Source organism: Lolium perenne, chromosome 1 (assembly GCF_019359855.2).
Source record: "Lolium perenne isolate Kyuss_39 chromosome 1, Kyuss_2.0, whole genome shotgun sequence".
Lineage (NCBI taxonomy): Eukaryota > Viridiplantae > Streptophyta > Magnoliopsida > Poales > Poaceae > Lolium > Lolium perenne.
The window spans coordinates 267,232,915-267,255,378 of record NC_067244.2 but is presented as its reverse complement, the minus strand read 5'-3'; the positions used below and the strand labels follow the sequence as shown (position 1 = coordinate 267,255,378).

The following is a 22,464-nucleotide window of genomic DNA, read 5'->3' as shown; positions in this document are numbered from 1 at the left end:
AACATGGATGCCGGATAATTACTTCTAGCTGTTTCGGGCTCTCTTTTTTTATCATAGCACAACATATATAGCGTGCTTAGAGAATACCTACAAGTGTATACCACCACCAAATCCCGGGTACTCTGCCAAGCAAGAGGAGGCGGCAGAGGCCGCGAGATCTCGCTGGAATCTGAAGGCACGATGGCAAATCGGGAGCAAGCCCACCAAAGCACAGAGCGGCAGAGGCTCTGAAAATGCACCGATTGCAACGGACGTACATGTTGTATCTAATATTCAAGTTAGGATGTATTGCAAACCACGTGCAAGATTACTAGTCTATTAAAGTTCAGTTCCAGTTTCTTCTGAAAGTTCAGTTGAGTGTCGACGTTACCCGCCGAGTGCAATCCGTGTGTGTCATGCACAGGCAGAGATACAATGGTATTCCTAGCAAGCCGAGATGCAGCGGTGTCAACCCATCGGAGGCGCAAAAATCGATCTACCGAGGATAAGAAATCACATCAAACGATACCGATATTTGGTAACGCAGTTCGGCGAACGCCTACATCTACGAGGCATTCTTTACGGGCCCTCCTCCCCAGGTACTATCAAGGTACCGTCGACGACAAACCCTCCGAGGTGATACAAACACATCTGATCTACAACGCCACGCCGGTCCAGCGCCCCTGCCATGTGTGCCAGACCGTACCCGAAAATCAATCTTGTGTATAGTCTATTTTGGCTACTTCCGATGCCTTCATATATTAGGCCAGGTTACAGAGTACGACTCCAACACCCTACTAGCCTGATGCTTCAATCGCAGCCAGAGATGCTATCGTCGAAACCGATGGTGCTGCCAATGGTGGGCGAGATTGCTGCCTACAGAGGGAGCTACTGCTGGGTATGTCTGGATGTTCCGGACGGCGGTCGACGTTGCTCCCGGGGACGGCCGGCGTTGCTACCGACGGCTGGCGATGTTGCTGCAAAGGTACGCCTCCGTTGCTACCACAGTTTGTGACATTGCTGCAAAGGTACAATGGCTGTGCTTATGACGGCATACGCCGTTGCTACCGACGGTGATGCTCCCGAAGGTGCTCTGGTGGTTCTTCGGTGGTGCTCCGACGGTGGTGCTACGGGGAAGAGATCGGCGCTGGGGGTTTGTGGTGGTGTTGTGGTGCTCAAGGGAGAAACAAAAGGGAACCCAGGAGGAGGACGAACGACCCGTTCCTTTCTTTTGTCCACTGGGACATGTGTCGCATGGAGGGGACGGGGATCGGAAGCCCCGATCCCCCGGGGGACGCTCAGCGTTGCCCTTTTTGGAAAATCCTCAAATTTGAAAATATTCAAAATTTGGAAAATGAAAATAGAAAATAGAAAAACAAAAGATAGAAAAAACAAAAAAAAGGAAAACCAAGAGGAAACCAACCGAAAACCAGGAAACCGGCCGGAAGAATCTAGAAGTTTCCCAAAAAACCGGAAAAAAAACAAAACTGCTTGGAATGTACTGGGCCGGTCCGCTTAGAGAATGTAGCGATGGATGGGGTACGCTAGGCAGGCTAAGGAGTGTGTGAAGCGTCAATTTTTTTTTGAAAGGTCCAACAATTGCTGGCTTTATATTGCAGAGGGAAACTTACAGAGATTATCCGAGCACAAAATTATGGGACATGTATCAATGAAGCTCGAATAGCAGTTCCCGCAAGGCCTTGGCGCCAATTCCCTGCACCCATTCGCTCGCGTGGTCGTGAACTTTGGCCATGATACCATTCAACGAGGCATAATTTCCTTTGAAGATCCGGTCGTTCCGCTCACGCCAGATAGCTGAACAGGTAAGAATGAAGAGGGACTGAATCCCTTTGCAGCAGTCATCGATCTTGTGCCCCAGACCTGAGGCATGGACGGCTCGTTCTGCCAACGGTCAGGCTCCACTGCTCCAGTGATCCACAGCTCGGCCACTGCACGATCGCCTGCCATATTCGCTTGGAAAGAGGACAACAATAGGATTCACCGTTGGACGGCCTGAAAATCGCCTGTGGAAACTAGAAACTGGTAGGCCAGCAATGAGGTTGTCTTCAACTACAAAGGCCATACCTCTCACTCTGTTGTTCTTCGGTGGTGTGCAGATGATGTAGCCCCTCCCACTCTAGAGTAGACGGTACAAATATCCTAGTGCGAGGCTAGATTTTCGTTCTTTCCTTCTTAATGCAGCTGTTAGCTTGAGCTACCCCCAATCTGAATGTTGACAGTTATTCAGTTCTTGATTTGTAGTTGCTAAACAATAAAAATGACTAGAATGTTAGGGTTTAGTTGCTAAATATTTTCTCACGGTTCCTGATTTGCAATTGCTTTCACTAAACTATGCTTCTAGTTATTCAGTTCGTGGATGCATTTCTCACTCGTTCGCCTCTTCGTAGAGAGCATTCTGAGATATGGTCTTCCTACACGGTTCATACTAATTTCCCACACGGCTATTTGATAGCCAGTTTTATACTTCGACATCTTATACGTAAACACGCCTGTATAGCCAGTTTTATACTTCGACATCTTATACGTAAACACGCCTGTAGCATTACGACAGACTGCACGGTTTATGGTAATTTTTCTATACTGTTTTCCAACAGTCAGCTCTATGCTTCGTGGCTGATTTATAAATATCCCCGTTGTGTTTGCATCAGCCTGCTGTTCTACCACCAACTACAAGGAGCGAGAAGCACAGCTGTAAATCATGGTGCAGCAGAAATGAGATTATGAGCAGTGTAGCATGAATTAACGGTTCTAAATTCAGGTGGTGGAATAGAAATCACACCAGCAACATGCATCGATTTCACCCAAAAGTAAGAAAACCAGATGGTGGGAGCAGCAGCAGGGTATCGAAAAAACGCTCTCTGCTCCTCGGTCGCCCCGCGTGACCCTGGGGCGGAACCCTAGCTCTTGCCCCTTCCCACCTCCACTCGCCTCCCCCCCCCCCTCCCCCCCCCCCCCAGCCGCCGCCGGCGTGCGCCGCCGGGCAAAGCCAGCGCGGTGCCGGCGGCGGTGGGCCTTCCTCTACCCGACGCGAGGGGAGCTGCGCGGGGCGGCGTCCACCTTGGCGGCGGTGCGGTTCGGCGGAGGTCGGCGGGGCCTGGCGTGGCGGCGGCCGGCGAGCTGCGCCAGGGGCGACCTTGCGCATGTCGAGGCGGCGGCGGGTGATGCTTGTGGCTGCTGCAAGCCCTCCTGGGTGGAAGCGGCCACGAATCCCCTGCGCGTGGTGTGTGTGTGTTCTGCCCAGGGGGGTGGTTGCTGGCCGGCCTGGCCGTGGGCGCCGACAGAGGCGCGAGGTCGACGACGGATCTGGCGGCTCCGTCCTGGATCCGGCCGGTGTGGCTCGGCCTGCTGCTGGAGAGGCCACCTTGGCATGCGCAGATGCTCAGATCTGGGGCCGATGGGAGGTAGGTCGGCCGGCTCGGACCAGCGGTGTTGTTGTGGTGGGTTCCTGTGAGGTCCGGCGGCGTGGCTGTCTTCCTTGTGTGCTGGCTTGGGAGAGTTTGGGAAGAAGGGGTGTGCTAGCGCAGTCTAGGGTGACTCGCTGCCGCCGGGACCGGAGCAGGGGCTCCCTCGGTCCTCCTCTTCTCTCCCATAGCTGCTCTCACTGGCGCCGCCGAGCGACTGCGTTGTCCTAACCTTCACTCAGCCCGCAGGTGGCTCTCTTTGGTCCTGCGAGGAAAAGGTCCCAACTTTCGGGCTCCCGATGCTTCTCCGGTGATGTGGTATCACGGTGGGTGGGCGTTGATGTCTCCGCTCGTGGAGTGGCTGGTGTGGGTTTGAAGTCGACGGCTCGGGCGAAAGCCATGGCCGGTTTATCCGGAGCCGATGACGGTGATGCCCGTGGGCGCCATTATCCTCCTTGGAGGCGTCTTCGTTGAGCCTCGGCTCTGGCCCCATCACGGTCGAAGGTCTCTAGGTGAAAACCTTGACCCTTGATGGATCGAGCAACGGTGTCACCTTGGTGTCACTCCCCTTCCTGGAGGCGTTGCTTCTGAGACTTCAGCGTTCTCTTGCTTCCCATTCTATGGTCACATGTGCCTGGCGTTTGCACTTGGGTTGTCAGTTCGTGGGGATTCCGGTTGCACTTGGGTTGTCAGTTCGTGGGGATTCCAGTGGTGTTCGCCGGCGGCAACCTCTATTCTTCAATTGTTCGAGACGACGACCTCAAGGCTTCAAGTTTTTCTTTGTTTAGTGTAGGTCGTTCTCCTCCTGTTCAGGTGTCGTTTTGCTCTGCCCTGTACTTGTATTGTAAGCTGGTAACCCCAGCAGCGTGCGTGTGTGTGCTTGAGGTGTGTTGTAATCCTGGCCGGTTGAGGGCTTTGTTAATTCAAAGTCGGGCTCTTTGAGCCTTCTCTTTTAAAGTAAGAAAACCACACCAGCAAAAAATCAACTCATATATCTCATGGTCCAAAAAACGTTTAGAAATACAAATAATTCCAAATATTAGCCCATAATGGGTATATGATAAACAAATACATTTAGTTTATAAGAGAGGAAACTGTACGGCATACACAGCTACCACAGGTGCTTCAAAAATATATTTTCTTACAATAATGTGAATGACAAAGTGTTTGACGTTACATATAGCAATAAGTTCTTCATCCGCTTTATTCAGGCATCATCGTCTTTGTAAGGAACAACCACTCCTGTAGTTCTTGATTAATTGCCGTCCGTGTTCATGAACCATTTCCGCCAAGTAACAACGGAAATGACATACAACCTGTCATATAGCTGGTCGAGTTGCCCGAAATAAGCATACCTCCACCTCTTCATGAAGAGAAGTCCACAAAACACCACCCATGTGCCCACCACAAAACCGACAATTGATCCTAGAAGGAAATCCATTTGAGAGAAACCATCTTCATGCCATCCTGTAGAATCTTCCCTAGTTGGTGGAGTTCTAGGAGGACCAGGACATTGTCTTGGAACGGGATCTCCACAAAGACCAGGATTGCCAATGTACATAGAAGCTGGGTCATCTGTCTTGAGGCTGTCTAGTTGATGTCCTGAGGGTATTCTTCCGGACAGATTGTTATATGACAAGTTTAAATAGCTCAAGTATGTCAAATTTGATAAGCCATGAGGAATTGCACCAACAAATTTGTTCTTTGAGAGGTCAAGAGACTCTAGTGATCGAAGGTTGCCAACCTTATATGGGATATTTCCACTCAACAAGTTTGAAGATAAATTCAAATTTATGAGGCCAGCGAGGGAGCTTAGTTCCTCTGGGATTTCACCAGTTAAACTGTTGCAAGATAAATCAATGCTCATCAAATATATAACATTCTTCTTGTACTCAAGTACTTGCCCTTTTATTACCACCGATAAGCTATCATCAGAGGGTCCTGGCACGTTGGCACTATGAACATTACCATAAAATTCGTCAAAAGGATTTTGAACGAAAGGAGTAGCAGTGCCGGTCAAAACTTTCATCTTTTCTAGATATTGTGGTATGGTCCCAGAAAAATTATTGTTGGATAGATCTAGAATTTGAACAACCTGAAGTGCCATTAATTCAATTGGAATATGACCAGAAAAGTTGTTCGATCTTAACCGTAGCATAACCAAACTAGGCATGGCTTCGCTAATCCATCTAGGTAACTCCCCAGTGAATTTGTTTTGAGCCAGATCGAGGAACATAAGACTTGCACAATGACGTAGAAACAGAGGAAATCCACTTGAAAGACTGTTGTTGCTTAGAAGGAGTGTAGTGATTTTCAAACTGAAAGAACTCGTGGAATTGACTCTTGGAGAGTTGTTGTTAGATGTAATCCATTGGTCTAGCTCTCTTCTACCACAATCAGGAAGTTCCTTTGAAAGCAGATTGTTTGAAAGATCCAAGACCAGCAGTTTGTGCAATCGACAAATTGACGTTGGAATAGTACCAGTTATAGAATTGGAAAACAGAACTGCAACCTCTAATTGTGGAGCTCGGAAATTCTCCACAAATCCATTTAAGGAATTTCTGGATATGTCCAATATCTCAACTGTTCTTGATAAGTTGGGTATTAAACCGATCAATAGATTTGACTGCATTGAAAGCACAACCACTGACATGAACTCAAGACTGGGTGGTAACTCGCCAGTAAGTTGATTCAAGGATATGTCCAAAGAAGAAGCCTCGGAAAAGGTTGTCCAAAACCAATTGGGGATCCTACCAACTAGGCCTGTGTCCGAAAGATCGAGTGTGTCAATTCCCTTCTGCCATCTAAGCCATTTAGGAAACTTGGGACCCAAATAACAAGATGAAAACAATGCCATTTCCAAGTTGAATGGAGGTACCCAGTGAGAGCCAATAACGAATTCCAAATTACTAGGAGACAGGTAAATGTTTTTTAAATTCACCAAACTAGCAAAATGATCTTCTGATATCACACCACTCAAGTTGTTGTTTGAAAGGTCTAAGTAGGTCAACTTTGTAAGCGTGCCAATCTCCACAGGCAATGAACCACTCAAGTTGTTGTTTGAAAGGTCTAAGTAGGTCAACTCTGTAAGCGTGCCAATCTCCACAGGCAATGAACCACTCAAGATGTTGTTTGAAAGGTCGATGTAACTCAAATTTGTTAGCATACCAATCTCCATGGGCACTGAACCGCTCAACTGGTTGTGCCCAATCTCAAGCATCCTTAAGCTACTTAGATTTGACACAAACTGTAATGTCATGCCAGAGATGTTGGTATCGAACACCTTCAGCTCTTGCAAATTCTTCCATGAACAACTGGGTATCATGTCTATCACCTCTCTTATGTCCCCGTTGATGTTGTTGCCGCTGAGATCTAGAGAGGTTAGATTGCACATATTTTGCAGTGTTCCTGGCATCATCAGGTTGATATAGTTATATGATATATCAAAGTTCTCTAACAAGGTCAAGTTTCCCAACTCGTCAGGAAACGTTCCTGATAATTCACATAACGCTACGTTTAGACTCTTGAGGCTAATAACATCCCAGAACCAATTGGATGCAGACAGCCTGTTCAAAGGGTTACCAGATAAGTCAAGCTCCTCAAGAACTGTAAGGTTGTGGTGTAGAAGTGATGACGGTGCATTACTCATATTAAGGCCACAATAACTGAGAACCAGTACACCCAAATTGGGAAGGGCGTTGACCGTATGGAACCAGTCATCGACTCTGCTGAGGTTGATACATGCCATATTAAGATGCTCTAGCGACTGGAGACGCGCTAACCAAGATATATCCTTTGAGTATTGATAATTGGAGTTGTGCTCATTTCCTATGTCAAGGTGTACTAGTTTGGATAGGTTGCCTAGCTGAGGAGGTATTATACCATTGAAATCCATGTTGGAGAGGTTGAGATACTTCAAACTCTTGAGAGAGCCTAGGAATCCCGGCATAGCCATTGTATCTCCGAGAAAAAAGTTCATGCTCAGATCTAGATACCTGAGACGTCTGAGAGCAAGCAACGACAGAGATACCTGTCCGCGCAGCGAGTGGCTCTTAGGGTCCTGGTCACCATACAATTCATATTCCGTTGGAGATTTGTTGCGGAGGTCGAGCTTGACGATGTGGCCTGTCCGGCTGCTGCAGGTGACGCCTCTCCACTGGCAGCAGTCGTGGTGTCCCTGCCGCCATGATGTGAGGAGATTCGCCGGGTCGCCTGTGATGCCGGCCTTGAAAGAGAGCAGCGCGGCCTTCTCGGCCGGGAAGCAGCTCCCATTGGATGCTTGGTTCGCGCAGTTGACGGAGGAGGCTGTAGCTAGGATGATTAGGTAGAGGAAGCTCGCTGCAGCCATGGCGTTGTGCGCGCACGCATGGAGGGGATGCCGAACGAGAAAATATGATGGACTGTGAGTTTGCACCGAGCGATGAACTGTCAAAAGGAGAAATATGGGTATTCTATCTTGTAGGGGCTACAACAAATTTGGATGGACACACACTATAGGCCAATGTGACTATCGGCCTGTCACTCATGTTGACTGGAAGACATTTGCACAGTTGGAATACTCGACAAGATGTCGTGATCCACTCCGGTCCGAGGGCCGGCAAAACACTGGAAAAATGTGCAGATAAACTGCAACCTATTTCAATCACTACGTCAGACTGCTACGATCCGTAACTGAGCAGTTGAGCTTCTGGGCAATTGAGTAATCGATCATACTTTTTTCTGAAGAAAGCCAAATGTTTTAGACTTTTAGAGCGTGATTGGTTGTCCATAGAGGCTTTTTCTCGCATCCAGTGGGCCAAAAAAAGATTTGTTTGAAAGCCCAGCTCGCACCAAAATTTTGCATGTCATGATATTTAAAGAAGGCCAAAAGTTGACCCGAGAGAAACGGCCGAATCGACCGTTTTTCCGGGGGCAGGCCCGGCCGAGCGCCACGTCGCTACTGTTATGCACGCGGTGGGATATGACTTATGAGGGAGATGAGGCGAAACCCATTACTCCCGAACCCCACTCCCCTCAACGCCCAACCGGCGCACTCACCTCCTCGGAAACTCCATGGCCGCTGCTCCTCCTCCTCCTCCTCCTCCTCCTCCTGCTCCTCCTCCTCCCGGCGGCCTCCCCTCAAAGCGCAAGATGGCAGCGCAGGAGGTGTGGGCGGCGCGTCAACTGGACCTGCTCGCAGTCGGCAGGGTCAGCAACCTCGCGGCCGCTCTGAAGCGGCCACCCCCAGTCTGTTCAACGCCTCCCGCGACGAGGGAAGCGACCATAGGGGACGCGTCAGAGATCACGGATCTGACCGGCGGATGATCCTCGATGGCGACGCCTGGCAAGGCTCCTGCCTACGCAAGGCCTAGCCTCTCGCCGAATCGGCAGGGTTTTTCGACCCCTCCGGCGGCCGCCTCGACCACGCCGTCCTCTTCCTCCCGGGCTCTGGCTCTCGGAGCATTCCTCTGCTTCCAAGTGGTTCGAGCATGTTATTGATACTAGTATCATATCAATCCTATTAACCTCTCCTTCACGACATCACATTTCTTTATTGTTTGAATTCCAATAAATAACTTTAATAAACAAAAGTAATGAAGTAATAATAATCTTGAGTAAATAAAAAATAATAATTTTTTTTGCAAAACCTAAAACCTGAAATTTTCATACTTCCCTTTGGCAGTTTGAGAATCTAAAAATTTGGATGTAACTTTTTGAGACGATCATTTCGATAGGTTATACATTTTTTGCCGACGTCGTACGCAAAAGATATTCCAATTTTACCGAGAAATATTTTTTTGCAAAAAAAAGTCAAAATTCAAATTCGTTAATTTCCCGTAATAGTAGGTTGAATAAGATACAGGAATCTCAAAACATTTTATTTTTTCAATTTTTATCATTTTCGTTTGTATTTTACAAAGCTAAAAAAAAGGTGATCCAAGGAGGTGGGATGCGTGGGAAGCAAAAAAACCTATAAAGCCTTTAGTCTCGGTTGGTGATACAAACCGGGACTAAAGGCCTTTAATCCCGGTTTGTAACACCAACCGGGACTAAAGTTTTTCGCAGCAGAGGCAGCCTGCTGCAACCTTTTAGTCCAGGTTGGTGTCTCAAACCGGAACTAACGGTCCCATTACGAACTGGGACTAAAACTTTTCGGCGTCCTACCCATTTGAACCAGGACTAATGACAAATTAGCCTGGGTTTTAAACATGGCTGATGCTTCAGCTCCGAACAAAAGAACTGTTTTCTACTAGTGTGGAATATTTGCCGTCTTGCAAATCAAGCTCCGACGCTGCCTCTTTCTGAATCATATCTGTTCCTTGACGCTGATGTTGTACACCACGGTCAACGCCAGATATTTCTGATTCCTCAGATTTCAGACCATGAACAATATCTAAATCCTCTAAACTTTGTACAGGCTTCCGTTCAACACGGTTCACTGATACCCACACGTGTTTGCGGTCACCATGTGCACCGTGTATGACTGATTGGCTCCGCCGAACAACAATTGTATCATTTAACCTAGCTTCTTCACTACAGAGAGCCATTTTCTCATGCAACGGTTTTCTCCGAGATGTTGGCTCCATCTTAAAACATACATGTTGACATATGATTTTTCTCGCTAGCGTTTGCGACCTTTAGGTCTAAACGGCGACCTATACCGCTTAGTATCTCCAAGCCGATTACACATATTGTTGACCTTGCCTGAAGTATATTTGTCCAATAAATGCTTAATAATCGACTTTGTTCTAGGAGCTGATTGTACATTTCTTTTATTCTCTTTCCACACCCCTACTTCTGAACTTTTCTGTTCGATCATCCTTGGTGCAACATTATCATCAATGGCAAAAAAATTCCCTTTGGTAGATTCCGCCTGATCCGACTGAACTAGAATTTTCTGGTTCTCAGAGTCAATGGCAAAAAAATTCCCTTTGGTAGATTCCGCCTGATCCGACTGAACTAGAATTTTCTGGTTCTCAGAGTCAATCACATTGATAAGAAAAGGATTAATATGGAGCTTCATCTTAGAGCATTCTGTAAATATCAATCGTCTATCGGCAATGGACGATTGCACCCATCGACGAAACACGTTACATTCATTAGTAGCATGTGAAAAAGAATTGTGCCACTTACAATAAGCTCTTCCGGCCAGTTCTTCTGGAGGTGGAATTACATGACTATCTCCTACTATAATTATTTTTTCCTTACAGCAATGTATCAAAAACTCGATCACACTTGCTAACATCAAAATTACACTTAATATCCACTCTCTTAGTAGGTGTAGGATTCAAAGCAGAACATGCAAAAGGTTTTGACGTAGGTGCTTGAACCCATTCGGCTATACATATGTCAATATCATCACCACTAGCCAAATCAACATCATATTCTAAATACTTAACCATGTGGTTTTCCTTCTCATTATTCATAATGTTTTTGAACCGGTTATGTTGTTTAATTTCTATAGCTCGGTTTTACTGTGCCAAAGCTGTATGTAAAACTTGATTAACATCTAAAAATTCTTGCCCTTCTAATTTTTTCTTAATATGAGCAAGCAAACTCGAAAAGGCAAGATCAGCTAAATCCTTTTCGGCTATGTTTAAACTGAAACAACGGTTTTTGACATCTCTAAACCTCCTTATATAATCATGAACATGCTCATTGCATTTTTGTCTAACCATTGTTAAATCTAAAAATCTAAGTTCAGTTTCACCACTATAAAAATACTCATGAAACTTTTGCTCCAATGTGACCATGTTGAAATAGGAGAAAGCAATGTAAACCAAGTAAATGCAACACCAGACAAAGACAAAGAGAATAATTTACTCTATGAACATCAGATGTACATACCTCACCACATTGTGCTAGAAAACTTCCTACATACTCAAAAGTGGATCTACCATTTCCCCCCGTAAACTTAACAAAATCTGGAATTCTAAAACCATGTAGATATGGCGTCAAGTCAAAATATTCAGGGTATGATTTTTGGTATGCATGTGCTGTACCCTTAGGTTCCAAACCAAATTCTCTAAGTATACTAGCAATTTGATCCTTAAAATTATCAGTGGGTCGTGGAGAACAAATTTATCTAGCGGGTGGAACACAAGTGCGATGTGGCATCTCCGGCAAAGTAATTTGAGCATGTGTGGTTTCCTGCGGAGAACCATTAAAATAAGCATCTGGTATCGGCCCCTAAGGAATCCCAGTACCAATCAGTGGCAGCGATGATGTATTATATGCCACCGTTTCATAACTAGGTTGCTGCAAACTAAAATTAAAGCCCACACTTTGGTCATGGCTACTTAAATTTTGTGAAACCGAAGTTAAGTACCATGAGTTGCAACACTAGATACACCACCTTGATTGCTGTATGTTTGTTAGGAAATCTGTTGATACGAGGATGTAATATAGTTTCATGTTTCCTATTAAGCTGCTCTAGTGCTTCGGTCATTATGTGTGCCGTATTTGTTGTATTAGAACCATACTTAGTATCTACAGCCACATCAATTAATTGAGAAATTTCTTCGGTTCACTTAGTTACCTGAGTGCGGAACACAGGAGAAGAGCTTGGTGTCGTTACCTTCGTGACGACGCCATCTCTTGTCTTGAAGTATCGCTTCAATTTCTTAGCCTTCACTTGTTCAAGCTCCCGCTCAAGCTCTAGCCGGTCATTTTGACACAGATCGTCGAGCCCACATTCAATTATGTTGTCTAGGTCGATGCAGCTTGTGTCCATGGGATCGGAGTTCATCGTGTGTTTCTTCTTCCCCAGAAGAATCGCTAATTGTGTTGCCACGCAAAATTACAGCACAACAACACAATAACCGTTTTAACCATTTTCGTTTTAACCGTTTTCGTCTCCACGCGTATGAGAAAACTCATTGTGCTAGGAGAAAACCCAGGCTGGGCAACCAATCAGGCCCCCTGTACCGTTTCACTGTATGCAACATCTGAAACTAGCTGCGGGGCCCCAAACAAGCCCTTTGTGACTCAGCGTACAAGCTATCCAAAATGTATGTTAACATCGCGAACTATTCAGTTCGACAACCTGCCCATATATATTATATTCCTCAGAAAGGCACCATTTAGGATGATACAAAGCAACAGCAATCACTCTCCATCTGGGGTTGAAACCAACACACACAACTCGTGAATTAGAAGTGATAACATACCATGTCACACAAGATAGCACACATATAGCAGCTTCATCAGCGATACTCAGTTCTAACTAGCATATCATAAACATCCCAAGAATAGTGATAATATATAGTGCTGGATAACATTCCGAGACATAAAAAAAACCACGTCTTATTCACTGCTCTGGCATCTTCTCTGCCCTCTTCACTTGCTCTGCTTCTCTGCCCCCTTGACCTTCTTACCCTTCGTCACTGTACTTGAGAGAGGCTAACGTAATAACGGCGGTTGTCCCTGCCACAAGGTTAAAGATTTTTCTGGCAGGAAATATCTTCATCAACTCCCTGCAGGCAGATCAAGAGGAGATTATATCAACTCCGGTCAAACCGGAAAAGAAGAGGAAATAATAAGGGACTGACTATTGAACAGCTATCTGTTTTCAAATTCGTGAACAGACACATTTTCGTAGCCAATAGTAAGATGACAGCTGTATGACTCAAAACTACAGAAAAATGAATGAGAAAAACCGTCTGTTCTCAAATTAGAAAACAGACACATTTCTGCCAGCCCAAAAACATTGAGTTCTAACGGCTCTTTGTGTCTCTCGTTATCAGTCGAGTTACCATTCTAAACGAAAATGAGAAACCACATAGCCTGTAGCTAAAAAGGACCAATACACACTAAGACAATACGCCCAATAAAAAAGACCGGGCCATCCTCTTCAGCAAGCAAACGCCGCATGCCCTCCAACTCCATCCCAAGCTGGCACTACGCCCAGGGTGGAATAGACAGAAAAAAAGAAGGGAAAAGATAGAGAAGTTAGACTTGGAATGGTAGAACTAGAGATAAAGGAGTAACAAGTTCCGGTAGATAACCTACTTGGAATTGGTGAAATTCTGCAGTCCCAATGAGGTAACCTGTACCATGAAGGGAGTCAGATCAGTGTATTAGCAGATACAAGCTAGTGTAGAAAGATGTGATAAAAAAATTACATTGAGGGCTGCAGTATAGGGGGTCATACGTGGGGATGACCATTCAATCCATCTAGAACCAAAAAGGGAAACACTTCAAGAAGAACAGAAAGAAAACGATAGTGCTTCCGGACCAATATCATGCATTGCTAGTCACATCAAAGTTTGCAAACCACTATAGGGAAATAATAGGAATTATAAATAAATGGGTTCATTTATAAAGATGGGAAAACTAGAGAACAAATGATTATTGTAAACTAGCTTGCAAACTCATCCCCTGATCAAAAACAATAGATGGTAACTAAAATACATTGTTGCACCATTTTGGACTTCTCCGAGTATCTGAGCATAAAGCACATGGAATGATACCTTGACATGGCGAGAAAAAGTCATATAGAACATCATCATCACATCCAGACCTGCTTCGAGTTCATTGGAAACAGCAAAATAGTTCCATCCAGTTCTGAAACTTAACCTCTCTACAGAATAAGTGTACTACTCAACTTTTCATTTCCCCGATGCATCGACAAAACTAAGAAACAATGAGTGAGAAAATGGTAGTAGAAAAATATTCAAAAAGATAACTGATCGGTAGAAGATAAAATCAAAAAAAAAGGGCCCTTCCTACTTTTCCCGGTTTCAGAACCGGCTATCAAACTTGAGCATACCTTAAGTGTATGATAGGCAGAGTTACCCACCATGACCCCCAAAAAGATAGAATCAAAGTCTAAAATCACAATGAAACAAAAGAAACTATGTATTTTCAAAGATCACAAGCTAAAAAAAGAGAAAATGAGTGAATATATAAATGAAGAACATAAAGAGAGGAAATGATAGAAGTTCTACAAATCGGAGAGAGATATTGATAACTCAAGTAATGAAGGACTGAAGAGAGAACAAAAAAGTCAATGAAAGCAAAAAATAATCAAGTAATTAAAAACTGAAGCAATATACTTAGGAATTCTGATAAATACAAACATTTAAGTCAAAATAAATGCAAAATGATGTAATGAAAAAGTGAAATTCTGAAAGTCAAATAAAGTAGACTTAATATACTTAAGAAATTAACTGAGAAATGAGATAGTGAGGTACTAAAGAAATAATCTGAAAGGCCGAAGATTGGACAAAAAAAATGTTGAAGTATTGAAATGAACACTGAGTAAATACAAAGAGAGACTAAAAAAGAATGGAAATTCGAGGAGAATTTACTGACTAAAAAACTGAAATAATTATTACTGAAAGAGTGAAGAAAAGGAAACAAACAAAAGAGCGACTGAAAACTTAAAAAAAACATAGGGCAGAGACTGAAGAAAGAACAATGACGGAAGAAGATGATAAATAGATCAAATGAAAGAATGAATAGCTGAGAAATTAGTGACCGACAACATTGAGAAACTGAGAAGTAGGCATAGACTATAGAAACGGGACTCATAAAATAACTTGTATACGGAAACTGAGTGAACTCAAAACAAAAGTGACCGAGAAACAGAAATCTGAAGAAACTAATCACTGAACCAAAGAGAATGAAGGACAATAAAATGGTAACACGCTGACAATCTGAGAATGCAAATAATGAAGAGTAAGGTCATTATATAGAAAATGAAAACTGAAGAAATTAACTGAGAATCTGAGAATCACTAATTGAATAACGAAACCTCAATAAGATGCTAGTTTTGATGCACAGTCTCATTTTGGAGAAAATGGTGTTGTGGTGCACGATCTTCCGAGAGCCGTTCTTGTCTCTACTTTGGATGTGTCAGCATGTTACATAAGCGCAGAGGAAGGCGAGCTTCAAGCTTGTTTAAAAGGCCTATATCTTGAATGTTACCCAGAGCAACTATAAGCTTATATTAGCTCAGCTAGCTACTTGCATGTTAAAAGCTCACGTACAAGAAAATCGAGGAACTAAGCTCTTGACTTGTTGTCAACGGCCGAATGATATATATATTAAAGCATTTGCTTCCTATCTAGCAGGATATTCCTAGAGACTACCACAATTTTTTAAATAAAAACAAAGCACACAACTAGAAATTTTGCCATGTCTGAGGCCGGACGTCGGTGCACCAACCCGCTTTAGCAGCAACGCCTGGAGCACCATCCAGACCGAGATCGTCATCACTGGTGATAGTGATGGTTCTGAACTCAGCACTCCATTGGTTGAATCAACCTGGGTTGCAGAATTTGAAGTTCTCTCCATTTGCAGTTGATAACCAGTGCATATTGTCTTGATGGTCTAGCACATCAGCTACAAATCTTGATTGATTACAGAGTTGTAAGCTAATTTGCAACCCACATGTGCTCCGCACTCTGTTTTGCTATCAACAATTACTACTAGGCATTGCGTTCCTTCAATTTGAGCGGGAGGTGCAAAACCATTTGTCACTAGTAGCAGTACATACACGAGAAGAATAGGAAATCGATTCCAATGGCCAGAAATAAAATTATTGGATGGAAATTCTCTACACATTCTGAAGCTAGCTACCTTTTCTTATCTAACCCAGCTACTTTCTTGCCCAAGTGGATGCAGCAGCCATCTACTAGCATTGAGAACAAAAACTATGCTGACAACCTACAGAAATCTGAAGTGCAAAACTAACCCACAATCAACAAAGTAATAGAGTCATAAATTGAAAAAAATCATGCTGAAACCACAGAACTAAAACCTAATGTATTCAAGGTGTGAGCACACCATGAAAACATGAGAAATCTGCTCAAGAAAAGTAAGAAAAATATATAACCTCAAAATCAACTGAGCCCAAATATAAATTAGACAATCTTACACACCGAACCTGAAACCTAAACTACAGGTGGAGCTCACCAACAGAGAACACGAACACAGATGAAATTAACCTAGTATGAACCATAATCCAACCTCGGCGAGCTCGGACTCCTGGTCAACATGAACTGCACTCTGCAGGTTTGCCATGACAGTGAATCAGCTCCGCAACTACAGCAGCATCGCTACCTGATAAAAAAAATTCAAACTGCCCACACCTCACAACCAAGCACCGACAACGTAACCAGCGACGCTGCCCGAAAATGAAAACGCACAGGAGCTAGAGATAGACTGAAATCAGAGCACACATATGCAGAAAGAAAAAAAAAAAGACATTACCATCTCGAAAGCGACGGCCATGTCTTCGACTATCGCGAATCGCCGGCCTCTCCGCTGCAGATCGAACAAAGTCCCAATCCACAACGCTACCTGACGCCGCCGGAGCAGGCTGCGGAGATACCTCTCTCTCTTCCAAGGCAGTTGGGCCGGCCTACGCAGTAGCACTCCGTTCCGCTGCCGGTCTCACCAGCTGCGGGGTCGCCGCCGACCTCTCCGCCATGGCACCTCTGTTTGCTCCCTTTCTCTCCCGAGGCAAGGCAGACAGAGTGAGAGACTAGGGGAAAATGAAATTCTAAAAATAAATAATCCTGAAAAGGTACGTTGACTAAGCCCAAACCAGCCTAAATGAGGGGTAGAAAAGACTCAACGCGGCGCGGAGATTCGTGACAGAAGACACAGATCGGACCCTTAAAATGTGACTGTTCGCCAATTGCAAAACAGCTAGCTGTAAACTAGGAAAAGTGAATAATAATCTATATCTGCATATGTTTAGTATTGTACCAGCAAATCTGATGCGGCTTTAGGCGCTTGATTTGCTCCTCAAGATCCTTTTCACGCTCCAAACGACCACGCTGGATTCACATGATCATTAATTTATATCATTAGCTAACTGTTATTTGATTGGTCATAATAAAAACAGTGAGGTCTGGTAGAAATAAACAGTGTCATTCATTCATAGTACACGCAGATGCACCCAATGCCCTATATATGTTTGGTTGCCAATGAAAGGATGGATTACATGGAAGTAGGAAAAACTTGTCTGCTTGGGCTTGTCTTACGAAATAAACTACTGATCACTACTAGGAATTGCAGCAAGCATAAGAGGAGATGGTTCAAGATATCGAAACAGCAGCGGTAAGTTAAACATCTAATGTGTTTCTATTTGATAATTAAAGGGATGGTCGGTATAAGCCATCATCCGAGATGATCAACCAGGCTGCTTCGTGTAAAAAATGCTACTTTGGGCAAGTAAACTTCTCTTTCCTGTAAAAGAGAAAGAAAGGAAATCTTGCTCCTGTTTCTAATAAAAAAGAGACCCACCAAAGAAGTTGTCTTAACACATGGATGTTGCTGTTTGGATCGCAAATAATTGGGGTATTTGTACAGCAAAACAAATATAGCAGAAAATCGTGCGAGAAAAAAAGATGTTAACTTTTTGCTAAGATACCTTATCGGTATGGAGCATGCGCCTTGGCACGAGCAGGCGTCGCTCCTCAGCAACCGCCGGCGACCTGACCGCCGCCTGGGTTCTCTGGAGCACGGAGCCACCGATCCTGCTCGCCCCCTGTCGAAGAAGCGCCGCCATTGTCGCCGGCCTGCAAATAGGGAGGGATTAGGGGAAGTCCGTCACGAATCCTCTTCTACCAACGCTATTGGGTTTGCGATTGGTCGAGAAATTTCGGCAGATCTTGGTGCCTACCTTGCGGGATATGGGAGTTCTTCCTCCTTAGGGTTAGGGTTGCTCGCTCGCCAGCTTTCCGATTCCCTACTCCAAAGTCCAAACACAACACGAAAGAATATGAGGGGTGGCTTCTTGCGCTCACTTTTATATTCTCCCAACCAGACCCTTATAACCTCTTGTATGATTCGCAAAAAAAAAAAGACCCAGCCCAACCTCTTGTATGATTCACACTGGGTCCATCCCCTAAGGCCCAGCCCAACCGGGCTTTGTAAAGAGATACCCGTGATCCCAAATAATACCCATTAATTAAATACACTCGAAGTGTAGAAACTCCTGGGTGCATATGCTTCCGCTATGAAAAAAGTATTTTGAGGTGTTCAAACTTTTGATAAAAACTATATGTGTGTTTGTGAAGTTTCGCGAAAAACTGATAATTTTTATGATCTATGTAAAAAAAGGAAAAAATCTTGTGAAAATCATTATTTTTAATACCGACTTTTGTCCTTTTTACACATGCCACACACGACAAGGCGATTTTCTATTAAAATACTTTGTAAGCGCGTAGCACGTGAAGCTGTACTTGCAAAAAAAAAATTTCGATTTTTTTGACATTTCAAAATATGTCTTATATATATTTTAAAATAAAGATACCATATGCTCGCATGGGCCAAAACATCACTCCCACCTCAAAGTGCTGTCAGAAAAACTGTTGGATTTTCATATGGAAAATAAAGTAGGTAAATAATACAGCATTTGTCTTTCAGACTAGTGATTTATTCAACTTCAGTTTATAGGTTATACATGATATTGACATTGAAATAATAAACGTGATGTTTGGTGTAAATCACAGCTAATATTGCAACAGAGCCTCTACTGCTCTGTTACAACATGTACGTATGTTGTAATTTCCCATACGGCTACAACTGCACGATGTATAAAATGCGTACATGTTGTATCTAAATATGCCCGTTGACAAGATCCTTAGCGGTCGGATTGAGCCCATGTGCTCTGGCGACGCAATAGGCGACGCGGGAGCCCCGTCGGCCGCCGCGGCGGCCGCCGGCCACAGCCAGACACCACCACTCCACCGGCCTCCACCACCCTCCACCCTCCCAGCTGATCCGTCCTTTGGCGGCGGAAACCCGGAAAGCTCCCCCCTGTGGGATGGCGGTGGCGCGGTCACCGGTCGCGCTCGCGATGCCGGCAGGCTTGTCCCAGGTCAGGTTTTCCAGGACTATGTCCTAGCTCAGTTCTCTTCTCTGGTGCCCTTCTCCCCCCAGCTCCCGCTGATCTTCGGCGAGATCTGGGTCACTCCACCCTTCTCCTCCCCGTGCTTCTGCCCATCCTCGATGGAGAGCATCCTCTCCTTCTTCCTTTGCGGTCAGGGTGTCCGCCTCTCTGTCGAGTGCGTCTCTGTTGGCGTTTTCCACGTCATGGTTGCCTCGCCGGCGGTGGCGCGCTTCCTCCTGCGCTCCGGTCCCAAGCATTGCGTCCGTTTCCAGCTAGGGTTCCACGACTCCCTGCCTGCCGCCAGAGACGCTGCTGCTGCCGCTGCCACCCTGGCCCCACCTCCCCTGCCGCCACGTAAGCGTCGTGCGCGTCGCCGTAAACCTGCCTGGTCTCGCTTTCCCACCTCCTCGGTAGGGTTTGGTGGCAAGGGTTTAATTCCGCTCCCCCGCGCCGGTATCCAGGAAACTTTACGCGCCTCGACCGCCGTCGCTTCGCCTGTCCCGTCCCCGTTTAAGGAAGCCGCGTCCGCCGCTGCGCCCCTACCGCCCTACACCGGCGAGCCCAACGCCACCAGTTATGGCGCTTCCTCTTCTCCGGCTGCCAACCGCGTTGGAGGCTTCAATGCTCCTGTCGCGACCCCAAATCCGCGATCCTATTTGGACATCGCCAGCTCGCCACCCACGCCGTGCCCTAAAACCCCTGCAGCCCCTTTCAAGCTTTTGAGCTTAGACGGCTGCTTCCGCTGCCTCTCCCCTCTGCACTTCGTTAGAGAGTGTCGCGACCCCATCCGCTGCCGTGCTTGTGGCCGTTCTGGTCATCGGCGCCGCGAGTGCACCATGCCGTTCCCGCAGCCCACCTTTGTTCCCACCGTCCGCACGCCGCGCCCTGCCACCGCTGTGACTGTGCCACCCTGCCGCGCCACGCCTTACCCCTCCGCCCTGTCCTCGCCGCTGTCCCCGTCCCCTTCTGCCCGGCGTGCCCGCTCCTTGTCGCCTCCTCGCCGCATGGGGCCTCTTTTTGAGGTTGGGGAGTCCAACCACCCGCCCATTCCCGAGGAGGAGCGCCTCATCCACGTCGTCGAGCCGCCGCAGCCTCCCCATGCGGAGTCGGTCGGGTCGCTGCCTGATGACGAGGAGGAAGTGGAGTCCGGCGACGATTCTGACGTGCCTCCGGACGAGGTTTTCATGCCTCCCGGCAACGTGTTCGTGGCCCGCTGCATGGCGGTGGCGTACGTTGAATCGCTGCTGCCGTTCACCTCCCCCGGCGCCGCCATCGCCGAGGTTATCTTCTCCGAGCTCCCAGGGCTCCACGTCACGCTGGTCCCGTCCTCCCTCGGTGACATGTACGCCAAATTTCTGTCGGAGGAAGATAGAGAGTTGGCCGTTCTCCACCAGCCTTTCCACCTCGACGGGGCTTCCATTCGCCTTGTGCGCGAGGAGGAAGCCGACCGCGTCCCCTGCGACATGTAGTGGGTCGCTCTCGTCTTGGTTCGGAGAGTGCCGGTGGAGCACCTGAGCCAGCTCAACATCTCTGCCGCCGTCAGCAGTTTTGGTACTGTCCTTGAGGTGGACGGAGCTTGCCTGTGTGGCACGGACTACGCCTCGGTGCGCGCCGTTGTTCTTCTTAAGGATGCTCAGCACGTGCCGCGCGAGGTCCTCCTCACCAGGCTGCCGTGGGGCTCGCGCCTCATCACCATCCGCAAGGTCAGAGTCGGGCACGCCATCGACTCCTACAACGCTGACGGCGAGTACGTGCACTTCTTCAGCCCGCCGCCGCCGTACATTCGGACTCGTGTTGGCCGCCTGCCCCTGGCTCCCCCGCGCCTCCCTCCCGCGCCGGACACTTCCAACCTGGATGAGGTCGATGCCCGCAGCGCGGCGGGGCTGGCGCATGACGCTCTGCTCGTGCTCCTCGACAGCGTGGCGTCGTCCCCGACACGTGCTAGCTCCTCGCCTTCCTCCCTCTCATCGCTCGCCATCTCCTGGTGCAGTGGCGTGGGGTCTTCCGGGGATTCCGGCTCGCTGGGGTCTGGCCCGCCCCTGTCCGCCACCATGCGCCACAGCGTCGTGATCACGGAGCTGGAGGAGGTGCTCCCGACGCCGATCGTGATCACGGAGCTCGTGGCTGCGCCTGCCGGTGATGCGGCGCCCGCCGCCCTCGTGGTTAAACGTAGCCCACGCCTGGCGCTGAAGGAGCCCCAACTCTATGAGCCCATTGAGGCTCGTGCTGTGAAGCTCCGTGGTCTGCGTGACGTGCTCGGTGGCTGCACCGCTGCTCTCCAGAAGCAGGTCAAGAAGCACTCGGCGCTGACGGCTCATGCTAAACCCCTCCGCAAGAGTTCTGTTGCCGCCATCGCGGCCTCCATCTGCGCTTCCTCAAGCCCGGTGCAAGCTGGGTCTGATGTGTAGTCGTCCTCCGCTCTCTGTCCGTCTGGGCCGCGGCTGGCTTGGCCCCCGGCGTGGCGTCGTCAGGAAGATGACCATGTCGATGTATCCCCCACTCCTCCAGCTGTTTCTTTTTCTTTTCCACCGTGTTTCTCCTCCCTGTGTAATCCCTGTAACCCGTGTGATCTCCCTGGTGCTGCTCACGTCAATGATTAGTGCCTATCGTGATGTTAGGATCGAAACGTGGAACACGCTGTTAAGATAGGTCTAGTAGATGTATATCCTGTCATGTATATGTACGTGTATATACGCATGTATTTGTATGATCACCATTATATATAGAAGAGACGTGCGTGTGCATTGCACCCACGAAAACCCTATACCCTTTCTTGACTTGGTATCAGAGCCGCCTGGCTCCTTCCGCCGCCGCCACTAGCAAACCCTAGCTAGCCGGCGCCGCGTCTAGTCCGCCGCCGCCGCCGCGATCTCACTCGCCGCCGCTGTTGTGGGTATACTTTATGGGTATATCAACGGCATGGCCTAGATCCGGCAAGCCCGGGTGGCCCATAGTTGGTGGTGAGGCATGTGGCCCATCGGGCGGCCCAGTTGCTGTAGATCCTAAAGGATGAAGTCCAGCCCAGGAACGAGGAGCCGGATCCTAACCGACCTACGAAGGAGGCCGGATCCATTGAAGCCCATGAAGTATCCGGATCCAGCGTGACCTAGAAGGAAGGCGGATCCTTGACGTACACGGCAAGACTTTGTACCGTAGTTAGGTGACTTGTATTCCGGCTAGGACTCTCCGTGTAAACCCTAGATCCGTGCGCCTTTATAAGCCGGATCCCGAGAG

The 22,464-nt window shown here is 47.1% G+C and overlaps 2 protein-coding genes and 1 long non-coding RNA gene across 4 annotated transcripts; all 3 read right to left on the bottom strand.

Annotated features, from left to right (window-relative positions):
* Positions 1–4,431: 4,431 nt before the first annotated feature.
* On the bottom strand, positions 4,432–7,753 carry LOC127327892 (receptor-like protein EIX2). The gene has a single exon (XM_051354695.2). It carries the CDS (start codon positions 7,747–7,749, stop codon positions 4,657–4,659), a length of 3,093 nt encoding a protein of 1,030 aa, XP_051210655.2. The 5' UTR covers positions 7,750–7,753; the 3' UTR covers positions 4,432–4,656.
* Positions 7,754–12,438: 4,685 nt separating this feature from the next.
* On the bottom strand, positions 12,439–18,088 carry LOC127327894 (uncharacterized). The gene is made up of 4 exons (XM_051354697.2): positions 18,019–18,088; positions 17,767–17,914; positions 17,100–17,170; positions 12,439–12,856 (listed from the first exon to the last, which is right to left on the bottom strand). The coding sequence occupies exons 2-4, from the start codon at positions 17,902–17,904 to the stop codon at positions 12,754–12,756; spliced, it is 312 nt and encodes a 103-aa protein (XP_051210657.1). The 5' UTR covers positions 17,905–17,914; positions 18,019–18,088; the 3' UTR covers positions 12,439–12,753.
* Positions 13,004–13,994, bottom strand: LOC127327898 (uncharacterized). Of its 2 annotated transcripts, XR_007868833.2 has the most exons (4): positions 13,853–13,994; positions 13,505–13,556; positions 13,392–13,429; positions 13,004–13,274 (listed from the first exon to the last, which is right to left on the bottom strand). It is a non-coding gene; the product is annotated as an uncharacterized lncRNA (long non-coding RNA). The 2 variants fall into 2 exon arrangements; XR_011751218.1 differs by having other exon boundaries at positions 13,004–13,429.
* Positions 18,089–22,464: the final 4,376 nt, after the last annotated feature.

What these genes read in the sequence shown, in the direction of transcription:
- LOC127327894 (XM_051354697.2), bottom strand. Translation starts at nt 17,904, where the DNA reads ATGGCGGCGCTTCTTCGACAGGGGGCGAGCAGGATCGGTGGCTCCGTG. An exon ending in GCATGCTCCATACCGATAAG is followed by an intron (nt 17,171 to 17,766) that starts GTATCTTAGCAA and finishes ATGTGAATCCAG; the next exon opens with CGTGGTCGTTTGGAGCGTGA. An exon ending in AAGCCGCATCAGATTTGCTG is followed by an intron (nt 12,857 to 17,099) that starts GTACAATACTAA and finishes ATCTGCCTGCAG; the next exon opens with GGAGTTGATGAAGATATTTC.
- LOC127327892 (XM_051354695.2), bottom strand. Translation starts at nt 7,749, where the DNA reads ATGGCTGCAGCGAGCTTCCTCTACCTAATCATCCTAGCTACAGCCTCC.